This window comes from Dendrobates tinctorius, unplaced genomic scaffold (genome assembly GCF_039654945.1).
Source record: "Dendrobates tinctorius isolate UK_male_01 unplaced genomic scaffold, ASM3965494v1 ptg000029l, whole genome shotgun sequence".
NCBI lineage: Eukaryota > Metazoa > Chordata > Amphibia > Anura > Dendrobatidae > Dendrobates > Dendrobates tinctorius.
The window spans coordinates 56017073-56039729 of record NW_027361697.1 but is presented as its reverse complement, the minus strand read 5'-3'; the positions used below and the strand labels follow the sequence as shown (position 1 = coordinate 56039729).

Below are 22657 nucleotides of genomic sequence, written 5' to 3'. Positions count from 1 at the left end.
AAACCTAGTCCTGAAGTGATAATCTCCTGCTGATAAAACACTGATTTTATTGGTACAGTAGCACACAGCATTATAAATGGCACATCGCTGTAATCAGACTTTCAGCCCCTACATCATGCTGCTCTTAGATCATAGCAAAACACTCTAACAGATTTCATTTGATTAAAGTTCATGTAAATATTTGTGTTGAATGAAAATAAATTTTGGAAACTGCATAAAGGAAGAGAAGGGTTTAGGGGAGTATACTGGCAAAACCTCAGAAGACTTTTTTTTTACTTGACTAATTTCCATGGAATATATGCCCAGATGGAATAAAACTTCATTTTATTAGTTGTGATACCATAAACCTCAAATATATATGTTTAACCCCCTAGTGAAGGAATAACATTTTGTCCTTAGAGACCAAACCCTTTTTTTCAATTCTGAACAGTGTCACTTTATGTGGCAATAACTTTGGAATATTTCAACAGATCCCAGTTATTCCGAGATGGTTTGATCAAGTATCGTTGTACTTGATGTCAGTAGTAAATGTAGATCGATATATTTTGTGTTTTATTTTTTATAATAAAAATATATGAAATATGATAAAAATGTGGACAAATTTGCAATTTTAAAACTTTGAATGTTTACACCCTTAAGCCAGATTGTCATACCACACAAACTAGGTAAAAATCAACATTTCCCATATGTCTAATTTATGTCGGCATCATTTTTCATATATCCTCTTATTCTGTTCAGATGTTACAGGGGTTAAAATTCAGCAGCAATTTTACCAAGGAAATATATAAATTGTATTGTTTTTACAAACCCATTCAGTTTTAAAGTGGCTTTGCGGGGCCTACAGATTGGAAAGCATCCGAAAGCGATGCCATTTTTTAAGCTATACCCCACAAATTATTCAAAACAGCTGTAGGGAAATTTGTTACCTCTTCAAGTGCGCCACAGGAATTTACGCAAATGGAATGAAAAATTTTTACACTATAATATTACTTTAGTCCCTAATGTTTAGTTTTTACAATGTGTAATAGAAGAAAATGGACCCCACAATTTGTTACCCAACACCACGCAAATGTGGAAATATCCTATTTGTGGTCAAAAACTGGTATTTGGGCACAGGGTTAAGCGTGGAAGAGAATAAGCGCTATTTGATGAGTCACAAGTCCTTGAGGTGTCAAAACAGCAGAAACCCCACACAAGTGACCCTATTTTGGATGCTGAACACCTGATTAAATTTATCCATGGGTGTGGTGAGCATTATGAACTGTCAGAATTTTGTAATATTAGGATGTGAAAAGCAAAAATTATGTGTTTCCCAAGTGGTAATAGGACAAAATGCATCACACAATTTGTTACACAATTTCTCCCCAATGCTGTGATATCCCATATGTGGCTGTACACTACTGTTTGAGGGGTTCGGCGCTCGGAAAGGAAAGAGCACTATTTGGCTTTTGGAATTCATATTTTGATTGACTAGTTTTGGGGCGCTATTAGCAGAAGAGACCCTGAGTTTCCAGAAGAGCAAAAATTTCCCACAAGCGGCCAAATTTTGGAATTATCACCATTCACCACTCAAGGTAAACCCAAAGAAGGAGCACCATTTGAGTTTTGGAATGCAGATTTTTCTGGATTACTTTGCGGATGTCATTTGCTGAGCCTCCAAGTCCAGAACAGAAGAAAAAACCCAATGTGACCTTATGCTGAAAATTATAATTTTCAGTGAATTGATCTGCTATTTTTGTGTTTTCCAGATAAAAGCATGGAGTGAATGTTTCAGAGTGAAAATTGCATATATGGCTGTTTAGTGCCCAATACTTAGTGCCCAGCATTTGCTTCTGGAGACACATACTGTGTAAATTAAGTGGTTTCTTCCTGCTACAGTAGTGTCTTACACTATTGTGGTTTAGACACACTGTAGAGTTTAGAAGGGATTAGGAGGGGCTTTTGGATTTAACTTAGATTTTACTTGATTTTATTTTTGGTTTTAAGGAGGTGGGGGTGTCACTTTTCCAGAGCCTTTGAGCTACCAGTAAGGCCCCATTCACGCATCCTTATATTTCCGACACTGGAAAAGCTGTGTATGTGTGCATCATACGTGTGTGACGTCCGTGTGCCGCATCCGTGTGCCACCTACTGAAATAGAATGCAAAAGACAAAATGACAGATGTTTAGGTGTTAAAGATGTGCAAAGATAGAGAAATATAGGTATAAGGTAAATAAATAGATATCTAATTAGTGTCTTGTGTATGTATTTTACTGTACTTTTTAAAAAATAAGTAAATGGAAAAAAACCGACGTGTTGCCACCTCCATTTTGATAACCAGCCAAGATAAAGCAGACAGCTGCAGGCTTAGGCTAGGAAGGACCTGGTTATTGTGCCCTTCACAGCCTAAAAATACCAGCCTGCAGCCACCTCAGGATTCTCCCAATTGCCCTGGTAAGGTGACAATTGGGGTAATGGTAGATGGAGTTGACTACACGAAATCACAGTTGCCATCAAGCCCTCGGGTTTGTAATGGAGAGGTGTCTATCAAATACCCCATTACTAACCCAATAATAGAAAAATAAAACCACACACACAAAAAAATCTTTTTCTCCTTCGTCTCATTGGGGGACACAGAGACTGTGGGTGTGTGCTTCTGCCGTCTGGAGGCTGACACTAAGTATACAAAAAAAGAGTTAGCTCCTCCTCCGCCGCATACACCCTCGCCCCCAGACCGGGCGTTACTCAGTTTTTGCTTAGTGTCTGATGGAGGCACACGCAGTCTGGAGCTCCAGACTAGGTTTTTTTTTTTTTCCTTTCTTTGAAGATAAGACAGGGGCGACGGATCCTATAGAGAGGGTCCGATCTCCCCAAATCATCAACGGGCGACCACGTGTGAGTAGTCCTCCACGTGTTTTCTCTCCCGCACCGAGGGACACATCTGGGACTTTTCCCCAGACAACCATTTTTCTTTTTTATTTTGTAAAGAGGGGCAACGCATCCTGATAAGAGGATTCGATTTCCCCATGAACTACAACGGGCGAGCACGTGTGAGTGATGGGCGATCCCCAACGGACTCCACGTTTTGTTACTCTCCTGCAACGCGGGATTTCAGGTTGCCCCTTCCACCCCTAGGTAGTGACACCAGGGGTGCAGTTGGAGGCGCAGGTGAGCCAGGGGATCGAAGCATCCACCCCCAGTAGCCTCCCCCTCCCCGCCCAGGGATGGGGTTGAGAGCACCCCAAGAGAGCCCCCCCGGCGGCCAGGCTCACCTTTTTTTGTAGGGTCACCCCCCGGAACGGGACCCCCCAGAATGCGCCGCGGGGCTGTCTGTTCCCCCGCCCGACGGGGTTACTTTTTCTCACGGCCACATGCGGAGTGCGGCCAGAAGTCCCGCCGGCGGCCGCGGTCCCCGCGGTATGGGGAGATCCGCAAGGCCGCGCGAGGCCTGCCCGCCCCTTCCGGTGGTAGCCGGAAGCCCCGCCCACTGACTTCCGGCAGCCCGGGGGGCGCGGCGGGCGTGCAGTGACCGGGGAGCGCGCGCCCCCCTCCTCCTCCCCCTCCCCCTCCCCCTCCCCCTCCTCGCAGGTCCCCGCCGGAGTACGGCTGAAGCTCCGCCGGCGGCCGCGGTCCCCGCTGTATGGGGAGGGCCGCGAGTTCCGCGCGAGGCCCGCCCGCCGCTTCCGGTGGGGGCCGGAAGCCCCGCCCACTGACTTCCGGCGGCCCGGGGAGCGCGGCGGGCGCGCACAGTGACCGGAGGCTCCCGCCCCCCTCCCCCTCCTCGCATTTCCTCGCCGGAGTGCGGTCGGAAGCCCCGCCGCCTCTCTCCAGAGTGCACCGCAGTGCCCCCGGCGAGTAACGGCACGTGAAGCAGCTCGTCCACGTCTCAGGGTTTTCGCTGCGTCCAGAGCACCCCGGGAAGAGGTGGGACGTTACCGGTGGGTGAGTGCAACCCCGTTTCGAGTGCCGCACTGGTTGTCAAGGAAGGGGTTACCCTCCTCCTCCTACCCTACCCTGCAATATGTCTGGCAAAGGGAAAGCTCACTCTTTCCTATACGCTGTTTGCGTTTCCTGTGGGGTCAGGCTGCCTAAGGCGCAGCCGGGTAAATTTTGCGAAGCCTGTGAGTCGGAGTGAGCCCAGGAGCCCCCCATTGTTGCAGAGCCCAGGGGTCAGGACCCCCCAGAATGGGCAGTGTCTTTATCGCATTCTATGATGTCCCTTACGAAGGCAATTGAGTCCCTTCGGGGCCCGGGCAGGGTCAAGGATGGTGGTCTGCCAGCGGAAGACAGCTCGTCCACGTCTCAGGACCCTTCGTCCGTTAGGGGCCGCTCCAGCACCAGACAAGCTCAGGGTAAGAGAGCTCGTTCTCCGTCGGCCGGGCCCTCTGGGGAGTCGGCGGCGATTTTTAGGGCATCTCGTTCCCTGTCGCCAAGCTCAGGAAGCGATCAGGACGAGGGCGAGGGGGAGGAGGAGGAAGCCTGGAATCCAGAAAGCCTGGGATACCAGGACTCGGTGGACAGACTCATTGAGGCGGTCAACCAGACTTTAGAGATCGAGGATGATGTGTCCACGGCCTCAGGTCACAAGGTCTCCTTCAAGAAAACCAGGCGTCCGCATAGAAGGTTTGCCACACATCCGGAGTTCGAGGAGCTAGTCCAGAAACATAGGGAACACCCGGATAAGCGCTTTGCAATGCAAAAGGCGCTGCAAGCAAAGTATCCGTTTCCTCCTGAACTCCATAAAGGGTGGGTGGAGTCGCCAGTAGTGGACCCACCGGTGTCACGTTTAGCATCAAGATCGCTATTGTCGATACCCAGCGGTTCTATTAAGGACCCAACTGATCGCCTCATAGAGGGGCTTGCCCGCTCAGTGTATGAGGCAGCAGGGTCGGCTCTGGCCCCCTCCTTTGCGGCTACCTGGGTGGCTAAGGCCATGGTTTCATGGGCAGACACTCTGCATAGGGCCCTCCAAGACAGGGATCTGCCCGCGGAAATCTTGGAGGTGACAAATCAGATATCAGGAGCGAGTGATTATCTCGTCGGCGCCGCTCTGGATGCGGCCGAGTGTTCTGCTGTGGCAGCAGCAAATGCGATCGCCGTAAGGCGAGCATTATGGCTGAGATTATGGAAAGCGGATTCTATCTCTAAAAAATCCTTGACCTCATTGCCTTTTCAAGGCAATCGGTTGTTCGGTGAAAAGCTTGATAAGCTTATCTCAGAAGCCACAGGGGGGAAGAGTAGTTTTCTACCGCAGCAGAAGAGTTGGCCGGCATTCAGGCAGACGCAGAGGCGTTTTCGGCCCTTTCGTAGCTCCTGGAGGTGGACTTCGGCCAGGGCATCCACCTCCGCAAATGATGGTCAGATTAGGGAAAGGCAAGTTTCTTACAGGGCCAATCCGCTGGGTAGAGGCCGAGGCCGTTTGCCCAGAGCGAGGGGGGCCAGATCACAAAAGCCTCCAGCAAAATGACTCAAGGCACTTCGTACCTACGGACGACAGAGTGGGCGGACGCCTACTAAGGTTCAGCCACGTTTGGGTCGCAGTGGCACGCGACGCTTGGGTGGCAGAACTGATATCGTCCGGGTACAAGATAGAGTTTGTCGGACTCCCGCCACGGCGTTTCTTCCGTTCCCGGCTCTCCGGAACAGAATCGCAGGCGGAAGGTCTGTTGCAGGCTATAATGACGCTACAGCGCAACGGGGTCATTGTCCCAGTGCCGAAAAGCGAAGAGACGCAAGGTTTTTACTCCAACCTGTTTTCAGTCCCCAAAAAGGACGGGACAGTAAGGCCAGTACTGGATTTAAAGATCCTGAACAAATTTATCAGGGTCAGGCGATTCCGGATGGAATCCCTCCGTTCGGTCATTTCAGCCATGGATCCCGGGGAATTCCTGGCCTCGATCGATGTGCAGGATGCATATCTACACATCCTGATTTTTCCTCCACACCAGAGGTTCCTGCGTTTTGCGATCGGAGGGCGACATTTCCAATTTGTTGCTCTGCCCTTCGGTCTGGCCACTGCCCCCAGAGTCTTTACAAAGATAATGGTGGTGGTTATGGCCATCCTGCATGCTCGGGGCATAACGGTACTACCCTACCTGGACGACCTTTTGGTAAAGGGGCCGTCGTTTCAGGCGTGCCAGGAGAATGTCGGTATCACTCTGGATACCCTGGCCCGCCTAGGTTGGCTGATCAATTGGAACAAGTCGTCCTTGGTTCCGGCTCAGAGAATCGTATTTCTAGGCATGGTTTTCGACACCTCCCAGGGGCTGGTGATCCTCCCTCAGGACAAGGCGCAAAGGATCAAACAGGGGGTACGGAACCTTCTTCAGCCGGGCTCCAGATCCATCCGGTACGGCATGAGTGTGTTGGGCAGAATGGTGGCGGCGATGGAGGCAATCCCGTTTGCCCAGTTCCATCTCCGTCCGCTTCAACATGCGCTCTTGTCAGCATGGGACCGAAGGCTGCTTTCCCTCAATCATCGGTGCAGTTTGTCTCCACCGGTCCGACGGTCACTCCAGTGGTGGACTCGCGACTCGTCTCTGGTTCAGGGGAAACCCTTTCCCCCGGAACAGTGGTTGGTGGTGACGACCGATGCAAGCCTGCAGGGTTGGGGAGCAGTTTTCCAGAGTCACACAGCCCAGGGGCGGTGGTCCTTTCGGGAGGTAATTCTCCCGATCAACATTCTGGAGATACGGGCAATACGATTGGCCCTGCAACATTTTCAGCGTTGGCTGACAAACCGGCCGGTGCGCGTTCAGTCGGACAATGCTACAGCGGTAGCGTATGTGAACCATCAGGGGGGCACGCGCAGCCAGGCAGCCATGCGCGAGGTCGGGCTGGTACTGCGTTGGGCCGAGAAAAACCACGTGGTAATTTCAGCGGTGCACATTCCGGGAATCGAAAACTGGGCGGCGGATTTTCTCAGCCGACAGGGGGTCGCGGCAGGGGAGTGGTCCCTGCACCCCGAGGTTTTTCAACAGATCTGCCAACGGTGGGGGACACCAGACGTGGACCTTATGGCATCCAGAGAGAACGCCAAGATTCAAAGGTTCGTCGCTCGATCCCTCGACCCGCAGGCAATCGCAGCAGACGCTCTGGTGCTTCCGTGGAGCCAGTTTCGGCTCCCGTACTTGTTCCCCCCGCTACCTCTGCTTGCAAGAGTCATCAGAAAGATAAGGAGAGAGAAGGTTCCAGCAATTCTGCTGGCCCCAGACTGGCCTCGGCGGGCCTGGTATGCAGATCTGGTTCAACTAGTGGTGGACGTACCCTGGCGTCTCCCAGATCGGCCGGACTTACTGTCCCAGGGGCCGATCTGCCATCCGAACTTAGGGGCCCTGTGTTTGACGGCGTGGCCATTGAATCTTGGCTGTTAACACAGGCAGGATTCAGGCGCGATGTGGTGGCCACGATGGTGAGTGCCCGAAAGCCTTCCTCGGCGAAGGTATATCATCGGACTTGGGAAGTGTTTTTCCGTTGGTGTAGGGATCGCGGAGTGGCTCCTCTGGTTTTTTCGATCCCCAATGTACTGGCTTTTCTGCAGGCAGGGCTGGACGCGGGATTGGCTCCGAGTTCGCTCAGAACGCAAGTCTCGGCCCTGTCGGTGCTTTTCCAACGAAAGGTCGCTTCGGTCTGGCAGGTTAGGACGTTTATGCAAGGGGTCGCACATTTAGTACCCCCCTATAAGGCACCGATGGAATCATGGGACCTGAACTTAGTGCTCAGGGCCCTTCAGGAGCCTCCCTTCGAACCGTTACAAGAAGTCTCCTTACCTTACCTGTCCAGGAAGGTCGTTTTTCTGGTAGCGATAACATCTATTAGGCGGGTTTCGGAACTGGCGGCTTTATCTTGTAAACCGCCGTTCCTGACTTTTTATAAAGATAAAGTAGTTTTAAGGCCAGCTCCCCCCTTCTTGCCGAAGGTTGTCTCTGCATTCCATATCAACGAAGACATTGTCTTACCCTCGTTTTGCCCGGCACCGGTGCATAGGGTAGAAAAGGCATTGCACACCCTGGATCTGGTAAGAGCCCTTAGGAGGTATGTGACAAGGACAGCGCCATTCCGCCAGACAGACTCTCTATTCGTGATTCCAGAAGGGCGGCGGAAGGGACTCGCTGCGTCCAGAGCGACTTTGGCCAGATGGGTTCGTCTGACAGTCCAAGAATCATATCAAATCAGTGGCACGCCGGTTCCGGCAGGGATCAGGGCACACTCGGCTCGAGCAGTGGGTGCCTCATGGGCACTGCGACACCAGGCTTCATCGGAACAGGTGTGCAAAGCAGCTACCTGGTCCAGTTTGCATACGTTTGTCAAACATTATAACGTACATACCCAGGCATCCTCGGATGCAAGCCTGGGAAGAAAGATTCTCCAGGCAGCAGTTGCGCACCTCTAATCAGGGGCGCAAAATAGCATGGATTGGGTGAGCTAAGATCCCGCCCAGGGACTGCTTTAGAACGTCCCACAGTCTCTGTGTCCCCCAATGAGACGAAGGAGAAACATGGATTTTTGTGAGTACTCACCGTAAAATCCTTTTCTCCGAGACGCTCATTGGGGGACACAGCACCCACCCTATTAGCCAGTTGGCATCTGTTTATTTTAAATTATACAAATCCTTATGTAAGGATCAGGGTGGTCCCTTTTTCAGACGTATAATTTCTTGCCTGAGTTTAAGGCGCGTTCTCCTACTGCTTATGCACTAAACTGAGTAACGCCCGGTCTGGGGGTGAGGGTGTATGCGGCGGAGGAGGAGCTAACTCTTTTTTTGTATACTTAGTGTCAGCCTCCAGACGGCAGAAGCACACACCCACAGTCTCTGTGTCCCCCAATGAGCGTCTCGGAGAAAAGGATTTTACGGTGAGTACTCACAAAAATCCATGTATTTGAATAGAGTCCCACCCACACTATCCCTTGTTCTCGAATTTATTGAAAGAAAATATCCCATTGAGGTCTGCCGTATTTTACCGAATCTGATGTAGTCCAGAAATGGATAACTGAATAACATAAAAAGACAGAAATAAAAACAGGAGACTGTTATGAATGGGTCACCGAGGAGGAAAACAAGACCAAGCTAAGTTACAGAAAACCAGAGAGGTTGGTAACTACGCGGATTGCAGACCCCTGATCCTAACCACACAACTAACAGCAGCCGTGGAGCGTACCTACGATGATTCTAGACGCCTCATCACAGCCGGAGGACTAAATAAGCCTAAAGCAAGAAAAGGGGAAATCCAAACTGCCCCAGAGCAGACCCCAAAGGAATAGACAGCCCCCACACATGTATTGACGGTGAGACAAGATGAAAGCACAAATACAGGTAGGAAAATAGGCTGAGCAAACGATGGGGCCCACACCAACTAGAAAGGACAGGAAAGGAAAGATACTGTCTGCAATCACGCCAAAAACCCTGCAAAAAATGTCCAACACTTCTGATAGCAAAAAATACCCTGAAGTCACTAGACTTCTCCCACTATTTCACTCCGGCATATTCTGAGAACAGAGCAAAAAGAGGCCAATCTAATAAGGGACAAAAAGCAAACTAGCACATACAATGACATAAGAGTGGAAATTCAGCACAGCCCCAGCCGGGGCTGGCTGACCACGCAAAAAACTGAATAGACCAAACCAAATCAAATGTGAACATAAGCAGAGAACAATTTAGCTTGAAAAGGCAGGAACTGAGCTGGAAACTAAGACCTCAGGAGGCAGGAAAAAATCACCAGCATGGGAATAGGGAGTCGGCTGTCTTAAATCCAGTCTGAGACTCCAGATGTCCAATCCTCTTCCTCATTATCAGCTGGCAGGTCTCTGTTAATTAGATCAGCTTCACTACCTCCTGCCACCACCAGAGGGAGCCCGGAAAGAGAACTCACAACTTCTCTGTCAGCACATCCAGCTCCCTCACCAGAAACCAGAGGCAGACCAGAAAATGAGTTCACAACAGGAGACACTCGCTCATTCACCAATGTACGGTACTTGTAAAAATGTTTCCACGAAGGTCTGATATTGTCTACTTTCCCCGAATCCTGCCTCGGCAACTGTGAATAGCAGTAAAGTGACCGTTATTCACAGGCATCGGGTACTGACTCGACGCTCATCAGAGCTGCCGTATCTCGCTCTGATCATCACATCTAATGTGATACGCCAATTCTGGGGATGCTGCGGCCTTGTATTTTTAGGCTGGCAAGGGACCAATAACAGGGACCTTCCTAGGCTGATAATAATAAGCCCGCAGCTGTCTGCTTTACCTTTGCTGGTTATCAAAAATAGGGGGGACCCCTAGGAAACTACAGATGCAAAGCACTAATTATATTTTTCACTTCTATCTATCTATCTATCTCTTTGCACGTCTAACTCCTAAGCATCTGTCATTTCTATTCTGCATTCTTTCCCGGTACGTTTCACACTGACGGCACGGAAATGACACACTTTGTCATCCATGTGAACGTGTGCAGAGCCTATTGCCATCCGTGCTGCCTAAAAAAAAGAAGACTTGATCACGTGTGGGTCACATGGACACACTGTGAACACACGTACAGGTGTGTAGCTCCATAGATTATAATGGGTCTGTGTGTTAGTGTCTCCAGTACGTGTGAAAACTGTCACCACTTGTACTAGAAACACTGTCATGTGAAAGAGGCCTAACATGTAAACCTCTGTATTTCTGCTGATTCATGGCAGAACTGATTGGGGACTTTGTTTTTGCAGGATGATAATTTTTGGGTACATAAAATTATTTGATCTCTAGATTCACATATATCCGTAGGCTCGATGTTGAGCATTTACGTTGGAGTTTTCATCTACCGTAAATCCCCCCAAAAAATGAGATTCCGGTGAAACCCCCGACTGAAGACTTTGGACTCTTTGCTCGTGACGTCCCATATTTTTAGGCATACACACAACTGTGGTCAACTTCACTTTTGAACACTAAAAAGAAACCTGAAAAGACAAATTTTTGGCAAGAAAAATTAACAAACAGTTCAAGTGTTTGTTTTTTACACAATGAACCTTGTAGAGTTTTTTTTTTTAAGTTTTTTTTGTTGTCAAGAGAGCTATAGGTTTTTCTTGTTTTTTGTGAGATGAGTTGAAGTTCTTATTGGAACTATATTAGGGTACATAACCTATTTATTTTTTTTTTATTTATTTAATAATTTCTTTTTGCATCCTTAGAGCTATAACGTTTTACATTTTGTGGTGATGGAGCCATGCTAGAGCTTGTTTTTGCAGGGCAAGATGACGTTTTCAGTGATAGCATTTTTTACATATGTCTTTTTGATGGGGCTTTGTTCAAATTTTTGTGTCAGCATGCTGTGAAAGCTGTATTTTTGGCTTTTTTTTATTTATCCTTTACAGTGTTTATTGAAAGGGATAAATAATGTGATTGTTTTATAGATTGGATATTTCCAGGCTTGGTGATACTAATGATGTCAACTCTTTTTTGTTTGGTTTTTATTTTTAGACAAAGGCTGTAATTTTTTTTTACATTAATACTTACTCCAACTGTGTGACTTGAATATTTTTCCAACAAAAATACCTTACAAAAGTGAACCCTGAATTGCCTCATCACCCTCCCAAAAAAAAGGTTGCACACCATAGAAAATACCAATAATTAAAATCTAAAATGGTTACTTTATTAATTACCATGATTACAGGATTCAAAAGTGGATCACAGTAGACAGAGGCACCATCCTGCAAGAGAGGACAAAGCTGACAAATCTAAACTGTGCATGGAAGTGATACATGAGTGTATCAGCATAGATAAAGAAATAGGTGCTCCACATACAATTATTCTGTATAGAGCACTATGTGGGGCCCTTTATACTGTATAGAGCACTATGTAGGGCCATTTATACTGTATAGAGCACTATGTAGGGCCCTTTATACTGTATAGAGCACTATGTGGGGCCATTATACTGTATGGAGCACTATGTAAGGCCATTATACTGTATAGAGCACTGTGGGGTCCATTATACTACTGTATGGCACACTATATGGGGCCCATTATACTGTATGGAGCACTATGTGGTGCCCATTATATTGTGTGGAGCACTATGTGGGCCCATTATACTGTATGGAGGGCTATGTGGGGCCATTATACTGTATGTAGGGCTATGTGGGACCCATTATCCAGTATGGAACATTTTTTTTTGTGGCCATTATACTGTATGGAGCATTATGTGTGGCCATTATACTGTATGGAAAGCAATGGATGGCCTCATTATACTGTATGGAGCATAATGTGGGACCCATTATCCAGTATGGAACATTTTTTTGTGGCCATTATACTGTATGAAGCACTATGTGGTGCCATTATACTGTATGGAAAGCAGTGGATGGCCTCATTATACTGTATGGAGCATAATGTGGGACCCATTATCCAGTATGGAACATTTTTTTGTGGCCATTATACTGTATGGAAAGCAATGGATGGCCTTGTTATACTGTATGGAGCACAATGTGGGACCCATTATCCAGTATGGAACATTTTTTGTGGCCACTATACTGTATGGAGCACTATGTGGTGCCATTATACTGTATGGAAAGCAATGGATGGCCTCATTATACTGTATGGAGCATAATGTGGGACCCATTATCCAGTATGGAACATTTTTTGTGGCCATTATACTGTATGGAGGGCTGAATGTGGATTACAGTTGGAGAATCATACTGTGCTGGGGTCACCATAGTTTGCGTGATTGAGGGAGGGTGGTACAGTTGAGTCATCATACTGTGCATGCGGAGGAGTTCACTGTGGAGGTATCTTACTGTGTTTGGGGGGAACGTTTATTTGCATCATACTTTAGTATCTGTATTATTCGAGATTTTTCCCTTGTTATTACATATTTAAATTAGGCCACTGGACCATATTTACTGCTGTTACATAACATATATTATTCCAATATTGTATTCTGGGATCTGTTAATTACAATGTACTTTGTTTGTGGGACCACCCTTTTACTTTTCTTTATCATAAAGTTTGTTATATTTGATGATAAATAAAAACTTTGTTAATTGTAGACATTTTTAAAATAAACATCAAGCTTGACCCTCTATGTATTTGACTTTCACATCTTTGACATAAAGGAAACAATATACTGATGGAAACAATAAGCAGAGCAGCCAGTGTAATAGAAAAGATTGTAAGCTTGCGAGCAGGGCCCTCACTCCTACTGTAACTGTTGCATCGTGTTGTCTTCATGGTCTGTACATGTGCCTGCTTAATTGTAGAGTGCTGCGGAATACAATGGCGCTATAAATATTATTATTAATCCAAAGGTGATAGCCTGTTTACACGTTTTGTCATACAGATGTTTTTTTAATTTGTGTGTATTGGAACAAGCCAAAGAAAAGCAGAGAAAAAAGACAATTTGGACATCACTTCACACAAAACCCCAAAAATGTGCCAGACAGAAATTGTTGGCACCCTCAAATTAATATTTGGTTGCAACACTCTGCAAGCTTTTTACACCTCTCAACTGGAATTTTGGACCACTCTACTTTTGGAAACTGCTCCAGGTCTCTCATATTTGATGGGTGCCTTCTGCCAACAATAATTTTAAAGGGAACCTGTCAGCAGGATTGTGCTCAATAACCTACAGACAGTGTCAGGTCGGCGCCGTTATACAGAATAATGTAGGTAATGGGGTGCTCACCACAATAAAGTGGGTGCTCAGAGGTAAAAAAATGTAAATATTAATATGAAAACCTCGGCACACTCATGCAAGAATTCCAAGAAGAACACGTGTAATTGCTGCTAATTTTTATTCAGAATATCGGCGGACCAAAAAAAGTAAGGTACAGATAAAAAAACCAACGTTTCGGCACACAGGCCTTTATCAAGGCTTTATCTGTAATAACAAACAGAATTCATCTAAGTGTATGCAAATAAACTGAAAAAAGGTCCATATAATACATTCTAATGTCATAAATTAAATATACTATGCATATGACCTAAAAGTACTGTTATATTATCATAAGAAAATAATTCCACGGAAGAATGATTTTATATAAGAGGCAACACATACCCCCTCACCTACATATGTAATAGATCAAAGAGATAATTCAATACCTGTAAATGAATAGAAGACAAACGGGTCCTAAACACTGAAAAGATTCACATATTCAATAGTGCCCTATTGGAGTCACCTTCTGATATAATAAAAAATTTTTTACAACGTGAGGAACAAAACCCAAAGAAAAAGAAAAGCAAAAAGCCAGTGTCCCAAAGAGAACATACCAATTGCGTGAGGACATATCCATACAGTCCACACAGTTCTCGGAGATACACGCCCCCTGTTCACCCTTTGACGGTTTTTGCTGTCTTTTGAATGGCGCATGCGCAGTTCATAGCAGCTAATGCTGCCTTTCCTCTTTATCGGTATTTTTCGGCTATTCCCATCAGCCCTGAACGGCGCCTGCGCGATGCATAGCGGTGAACGCCGACCTCTACCCGGAAGTGTTTTTAGCACGCTTGTATTTAAGAGACCACCAGCTCACATGGCGTTCTCCAGCGCACCACGTCACTGCATCGGCTCCGGACTGTATGGATATGCCCTCACGCAATTGGTATGTTCTCTTTGGGACACTGGCTTTTTGCTTTTCTTTTTCTTTGGGTTTTGTTCCTCATGTTGTAAATTTTTTTTATTATATCAGAAGGTGACTCCAATAGGGCACTATTAAATATGTGAATCTTTTCAGCGTTTAGGACCCGTTTGTCTTCTATTCATTTACAGGTATTGAATTATCTCTTTGATCTATTACATATGTAGGTGAGGGGGGGGGTATGTGTTGCCTCTTATATAAAATCATTCTTCCATGGAATTACTTTCTTATGATAATATAATAGTACTTTTATGTCATATGCATAGTATATTTAATTTATGACATTAGAATGTATTATATGGACCTTTTTTCAGTTTTTTTTGCATACACTTAGATGAATTCTGTTTGTTATTACAGATAAAGCCTTGATAAAGGCCTGTGTGTGCCGAAACGTTGTTTTTTTATCTGTACCTTACTTTTTTTGGTCCGCTGATATTCTAAATAAAAATTAGCAGCAATTACACGTGTTGTTCTTGCTATACAGAATACTGATACCATGGTTGATGAAATCCATCTTGTGGTTGATGTTTATTCTCGATTTTTAGTCTTGTGTTAACGATATGTTCGTCCTCCGGGGCGGCCTGTGGGGGGGGCTTCATGTGGGGCTCTGGCTAGGCATTCATGTGTATGGCTTCTGACACGTCACTTAGGGCCCCCTAGTTTACATAATGAATATTCTATACATTGAAAAATTAAACACTGTCAGCAGGCAGGCGGTGCCTGCGCTGCAGCATTATCCACATGTAAAATGTGCATATAATTCAGTTAATTGGTGTTTTAAATAAATTAATTTTAAAAAATTGTCTCCACTAAGAAGGCGCCAGCCGCACATGCTCTGTAGCATTTATCGGCAAGATCCAATAGCTGCTACTGTGCAGGTGGCACCATCTTGCAGAAGGCTTTTTTTTAAATGATTTTATTTACAGCACCAATTAACAGAATTATATGCACATGTTACAAGCTTATCATTAACTCAAAACTGAAAATAAAGATTAAAAAAACCACATGATGGATGTAATCAACCAAGGTATCATTAATCAGTATAACAGCGCCAACCTGACTCTGTCTGTAGGTTCCTCAGCACAATCCTGCTGACAGGTTCCCTTTAAGATCTCTCCACAGGTGTTCAATGGGATTTAGATCTAGACTAAGTTCTATCTACAGTTGTGGCCAAAAGTATTGACACCCCTGCAATTCTGTCAGATAATACTCAGTTTCTTCCTGAAAATGATTGCAAACACAAATTCTTTGGTATTATTATCTTCATTTAATTTGTCTTAAATGAAAAAACACAAAAGAGAATGAAGCAAAAAGCAAAACATTGATCATTTCACACAAAACTCCAAAAATGGGCCAGACAAAAGCATTGGCACCCTCAGCCTAATACTTGGTTGCACAACCTTTAGCCAAAATAACTACGACCAACCGCTTCCGGTAACCATCAGTGAGTTTCTTACAATGCTCTGCTGGAATTTTAAACCATTCTTCTTTGGCAAACTGCTCCAGGTTCCTGATATTAGAAGGGTGCCTTCTGCAAACTGCCATTTTTAGATCTCTCCACAGGTGTTCTATGGGATTCAGGTCTGGACTTATTGCTGGCCACCTTAGAAGTCTCCAGTGCTTTCTCTCAAACCATTTTCTAGTGCTTTTTGAAGTGTGTTTTGGGTCATTGTCCTGCTGGAAGACCCATGACCTCTGAGGGAGACCCAGCTTTCTCACACTGGGCCCGACGTTATGCTGCAAAATTTGTTGGTAGTCTTCAGACTTCATAATGCCATGCACAAGGTCAAGCAGTCCAGTGCCAGAGGCAGCAAAGCAACCCCAAAACATCAGGGAACCTCTGCCATGTTTGACTGTAGGGACCGTGTTTTTTTCTTTGAATGCCTCTTTATTTCTCCTGTAAACTCTGTGTTGATTCCTTTGCCCAAAAAGCTCTAATTTTGTCTCATCTGACCAGAGAACATTCTTCCAAAACGTTTTAGGCTTTTTCAGGTAAGTTTTGGCAAACTCCAGCCTGGCTTTTTTATGTCTCGGGGTAAGAAGTGGGGTCTTCCTGGGTCTCCTACCATACAATCCCTTTTCATTCAGACGCCAACGGATAGTACGGGTTGACACTGTCGTACCCTCGGACTGCAGGGCAGCTTGAACTTGTTTGGATGTTAGTCGAGGTTCTTTATCCAACATCCGCACAATCTTGCGTTGAAATCTCTTGTCAATTTTTCTTTTCCGTCCACATCTAGGGAGGTTAGCCACAGTGCCATGGGCTTTAAACTTCTTGATAACACTGCGCACGGTAGACACAGGAACATTCAGGTCTTTGGAGATGGACTTGTAGCCTTGAGATTGCTCATGCTTCCTCACAATTTGGTTTCTCAAGTCCTCAGACAGTTCTTTGGTCTTCTTTCTTTTCTCCATGCTCAATGTGGTACACACAAGGACACAGGACAGAGGTTGAGTCAACTTTAATCCATGTCAACTGGCTGCAAGTGTGATTTAGTTATTGCCAACACCTGTTAGGTGCCACAGGTAAGTTACAGGTGCTGTTAATTACACAAATTAGAGAAGCATCACATGATTTTTCGAACAGTGCCAATACTTTTGTCCACCCTCTTTTTTATGTTTGGTGTGGAATTATATCCCATTTGGCTTTAGGACAATTCTTTTTGTGTTTTTTCATTTAAGACAAATTAAATGAAGATAATAATAACAAAGAATTTGTGTTTGCAATCATATTCAGGAAGAAACTGAGTATTATCTGACAGAATTGCAGGGGTGTCAATACTTTTGGCCCCAACTGTATCTGCTAATATGTACGCATGTGTGTATGTGTGTGTATATACAGTAGAGACCAAAAGTTTGGACACAACTCATTCAAAGAGTTTTCTTTATTTTCATGACTATGAAAATTGTAGATTCACTCTGAAGGCATCGAAACTATGAAATAACACGTGGAATTATATCATTAGCAAAAAAGTGTGAAACAATGGAAAATTCTGTATGTCTTATATTCTAGGTTCTTCACAGTAGCCACCTTTTGCTTTCACTACTGCTTTGCACACTCTTGGCATTCTCTTGATGAACTTCAAGAGGTAGTCACCGGAAATGGTTTTCACTTCACATGTGTGCCCTGTCAGGTTTAATAAGTGCGATTTCTTGCCTTATAAATGGGGTTGGGACCATCAGTTGTGTTGTGCAGAAGTCTGGTTGATACACAGCTGATAGTCCTACTGAATAGACTGTTAGAATTTGTATTATGGCAAGAAAAAAGCAGCTAAGTAAAGAAAAACGAGTGGCCATCATTACTTTAAGAAATGAAGGTCAGTCAGTCCGAAAAATTGGGAAAACTTTGAAAGTGTCCCCAAGTACAGTGGCAAAAACCATCAAGCGCTACAAAGAAACTGGCTCACATGAGGACCGCCACAGGAAAGGAAGACCAAGAGTCACCTTCTGCGGAGGATAAGTTCATCCGAATCACCAGCCTCAGAAATCGCAGGTTAACAGCAGCTCAAATCAGAGACCATGTCAATGCCACACAGAGTTCTCTAGCAGCAGACACATCTCTACAACAACTGTTAAGAGGAGATTTTGTGCAGCAGATCTTCATGTTAAAATAGCTGCTAGGAAACCACTGCTAAGGACAGGCAACAAGCAGAAGAGACTTGTTTGGGCTAAAGAACACAAGGAATGGACATTAGACCAGTAGAAATCTGTGCTTTGGTCTGATGAGTCCAAATTTGAGATCTTTGGTTCCAACCACCGTGTCTTTGTGCAACTCAGAAACGGTGAACGGATGGACTCTACATGCCTGGTTACCACCGTGAAGCATGGAGGAGGTGTGATGGTGTGGGGGTGCTTTGCTGGTGACACTGTTGGGAATTTATTCAAAATTGAAGGCATACTGAACCAGCATGGCTACCACAGCATCTTGCAGTGGCATGCTATTCCATCCGGTTTGTGTTTAGTTGGACCATCATTTATTTTTCAACAGGACAAGTGTAAGGGCTATTTGACCAAGAAGAAGAGTGATAGGGTGCTACGCCAGATGACCTGGCCTCCACAATCACCAGACCTGAACCCAATTGAGATGGTTTGGGGTGAGCTGGACCGCAGAGTGAAAGCAAAAGGGCCAGCAAGTGATAAGCATCTATGGAAACTCCATCAAGACAGTTGGAAAAGCATTTCCGGTGACTACCTCTTGAAGCTCATCAAGAGAATGCCAAGAGTGTGCAAAGCAGTAATCAAAGCAAAAGGTGGCTACTTTGAAGAGCCTAGAATATAAGACATATTTTCAGTTGTTTCACACTTTTTTGTTAATTAAATAATTCCACATGTGTTAATTCACAGTTTTGATGCCTTCAGAGTGAATCTACAATTTTCATAGTTATGAAAATAAAGAAAACTCTTTGAATGAGAAGGTGTGTCCAAACTTTTGGTCTGTACTGTATAAATATATATATAATCTCAGAGCAGGCTTATGACACATGTATTTTGGAAGAAATACAAACCAGTTATGTCCTCTCCTCCTAAGATAGCGTATGCCCTAACGCTTGTTTTGGCACTAGTTTTCATCCAGAGATTTGTAGACCAACAGAATGTTAGTGTCCCTTGTCCACTTACAAGTATTTTTCAAGGTAGAATGCATAGTTAATTTTTGATAAATGCATGTTCTAGAAAGTATGGTAACTATTTATTTACAACTTTTTCTATGAACAGAGAAATCTGACAGAATATTTTGTTGCTGTGGATGCAAATAATATGCTTCAGATATATGCCAGCATGCTACACGAACGCAGAATTATCTTCACCTCGAGAAAACTAAGCACGGTGAGTCCTGATTTAACTTCATCAGTTTATGGCAATATTGCACTATATAAGTGGTGACATTTTACATACTTGCATGTTTGGGAGAACCATGTCAGACAGCTGATGTGATAAATGTTAAAATAGGAACAACCAGCTCAGCCCTGCTATATGAAGAAGATCCTTGGCACAGGGGAAGCCACTCCTGCTAGACTCGGCGCTGTATAGATCCAAAAAAAAAAAACGCTCCAGACAAAAATTCATGTAAAAAACTAGAACTTTTTTACAGTGCGGTTAAAAAATGATGACATCTTTTTGAGGACTGGTAAACTTGTCTACAGTCAGAAACTCCTAGACCATTTACATTACATTATTGCTGTAGGAAATTGAAGATATCATTCATTTTTTAATCGCACAGAAATAAAGTTCTATTTTTTACCTGGATTTTGTATTGAATATAATAATTATGCTTGCAGATGGCAACAATATACACTGAATAGTCAGTAGGATCTTGATTTCCCCTTTGGCGTCCTTGAGGCATCACTTACATTTGTGAGAAAAAGTGTTTGCCCCCTTCCTGATCTCCTTTTCTTTTGCATGTTTGTCACACTTAAATGTTTCAGAACACCAAACAAATTTAAATATTAGACAAAGATAACACAAGTAAACACAAAATGCAGTTTTTAAATGAAGGTTTTTATTATTAAGGGAAAGAGAAATACAAACCTACAGGACCCTGTGTAAAAAAAAAAATAAAAATGATTACCCCCTAAACCTAATAACTGTTTGGGGCACCCATTGCAATAAGTATTTTATAGCCCTCTAGAGGAATTTTGTCCCATTCATCTTTGCAGAATTGTTGTAATTCAGCCACATTGGAGGGTTTCCGTGCATAAACCGCTTTTTTAAGGTCATGCCACAGCATCTCCATCGGATTAAGGTCAGGACTCTGACTAGGCCACACCAAAGTCTTTATTTTGTTTTACTTAAGCCGTTCAGAGGTGGATTTGCAGGTGTGTTTTCAATCATTGTTTTGCTGCATAACACAAGTGTGCTTTTGTGGTCACAAACAGATGGCCACACATTCTTTTCAGGATTTTTTGGTAGACAGCAGAATTCATAGTTCCATTTACCACAGCAAGTCTACTGCAGCAAGTCTTCCAGGTCCTGAAGCAGAAAAACAGCCCCAGAGCATCACACTACCACCACATTTTGCTGTTGGTATGACGTTCCTTTTCTGAAATACTGTGTTTATTCTACGTCAGATGTAATGGGACATACACCTTCCAAAAAGTTCAACTTTTGTCTAGTCAGTCCACAGAGTATTATCCCACAAGTCTTGGGGATCATCAAGATGTTTTCTGGCAAAACTGAGACAAGCCTTTATGTTCTAATTGCTCAGCAGTCATTTTCATCTTGAAACTCTAACATGCAATCCATTTTTGCCCAGTCTCTTTTTTTCACAGTGGAGTCAAGAATACTGACTTTAACTGAGGCAAGTGAGGCCTTCAGTTCTTTGGATGTTGATGTGGAGTTTTTTGTGACCTCTTGCATGAGTTATCGCTGCGCTCTTGGGGAACTTTTGGTTGGCCCGTCACTCCTGGGAAGGTTCACCACTTTTACATGTTTTACCCATTTGTGGATAATGACTATCTCTGTGGTTTGCTGGAGGCCCAAAGTTTGAGAAATGGCTTTATAACTAGTGATGAGCAAGTATACTCGTTGCTCGGGTTTTCCTGAGCATGCTCTGGTGTCCTCCGAGTATTTTGGTGTGCTCGGAGATTTCGTTTTCGTCGCCTCAGCTGCATGATTTGCGGCTGTTGGACAGCCTGAATACATGTGGGAATTCCTTAACAAACAGGCATTCCTCACATGTATTCAGCCTGTCCAACATCCGCAAATCATGCAGCTGCGTCGACAGAAACTAAATCTCCGAGCATTTCCAAATACTCGGAGACCAACCGAGCAACGAGTATACTCACTCATCACTATTTATAACCTTTTCCAGACTGATAGATCTCAGTTACTTTGTTTCACATTTGTTCCGGAATTTCTTTGGATCATGGCATGATGTATATGTGGAGACACAGAATTGTATCTTAATTAACTAGATGACTATTTTTAGCTAGCCAGGAACAATAGGATGTTATCTGTATGTTGACTTATGAATTTAAGCATTTCTTTCTGGCTGGTCAAGAAAACCGACTTTTGTTTGTGTAAGCCTGTAATATTGACTTGTAAACTGATATTTCATATAGCATATTGTGCTCTTATCCTTGATGACTAGTGATGTTTACTGATATGCTAATTATGCCAGATAGTTTGGTGACTTCGAAAACAGAGGAGGAGAAACTGTGCAAATACATTAAATAATCAAGTAATGCTACTTGATCTCATCTCCATTCTTACCCTTTATGTAAATACTGGATGTAGGACACTTATTAAGTATAAAAATAGGTTGCATGCCTCTGTATAGGGAGATTGAGAGACAGAGAGACAGCCAGAGATTCTGCCAAGACATCCAAATATCCAGAGGACCCTACAGGACTGCCGCCAATACATTATGGCTCCATCACTAGAGGCACGGATCTATCATTCTACAAGAAACAACCTAGAGGCTCTCCGCCTCAGTTGGAAGAATACAGATCTGCTCCAATGATCATCACTGAACCATGGATACATTTGGAGAAAGCCATGATTGGGACCCGCCAGTCGCCTGGCTCCACTGAGATGTTCGGAGAAGCCAGGTTGTGACCCTCAGGTCAACTGGCCTTGTACCTCAATGGACGGTCATCTTCCTGCGCTTATCGTTACCTCCTCTCTGTGTGCGTGCCACAGGTGGGGTAGTCAACCCTGGGAGCTCTGAAATAACAGCTCCCATTATCCCAGCAAGTCAGCGGAAGGGTGAGACTCTGCAGTGTGCACCATCTTTGAGTTTTGTGCTGGGACTGTTCTGTGTTATCTGCCTGTTTTGTGGTTCAATAAAGCATTGACACATTGTTTTATCCTAACTCTGTGTTGTCTGAGTAGCGTTTTGCCCACGCTAAAGGGAGAGCGGTCCATGCGATTTCAGTTAGCGGACTGGAGCACCTGCCGACCCCCTGTGTCTCCACTGTATATTTTTTAGGAGCTTTTGGTCTACTTCACTTTGTCAGGCAGGTCCTATTTAAGTGATTTCTTGATTGAGAACAGGTGTGGCAGTAATCAGTCCTGCGTCTGGAAAGGGGGGGCAATCACTTTTTCACACATGACCCTATAGGTTTGTATTTATTTTTCCCT

At 44.6% G+C, this 22657-nt stretch overlaps 1 protein-coding gene across 4 annotated transcripts in view; it reads left to right on the top strand.

Moving 5' to 3' along the window:
• Positions 1-22657, top strand: part of DENND1B (DENN domain containing 1B) — a 270500-nt gene that overhangs the window by 110543 nt on the left and 137300 nt on the right. For all 4 annotated transcript variants that reach the window (XM_073571725.1, XM_073571723.1, XM_073571724.1 and 1 more), the window contains one exon: positions 19292-19402. In XM_073571725.1, coding sequence (XP_073427826.1) covers positions 19292-19402 — 111 coding nt within the window. The remainder of the gene's footprint in view (positions 1-19291; positions 19403-22657) is intronic.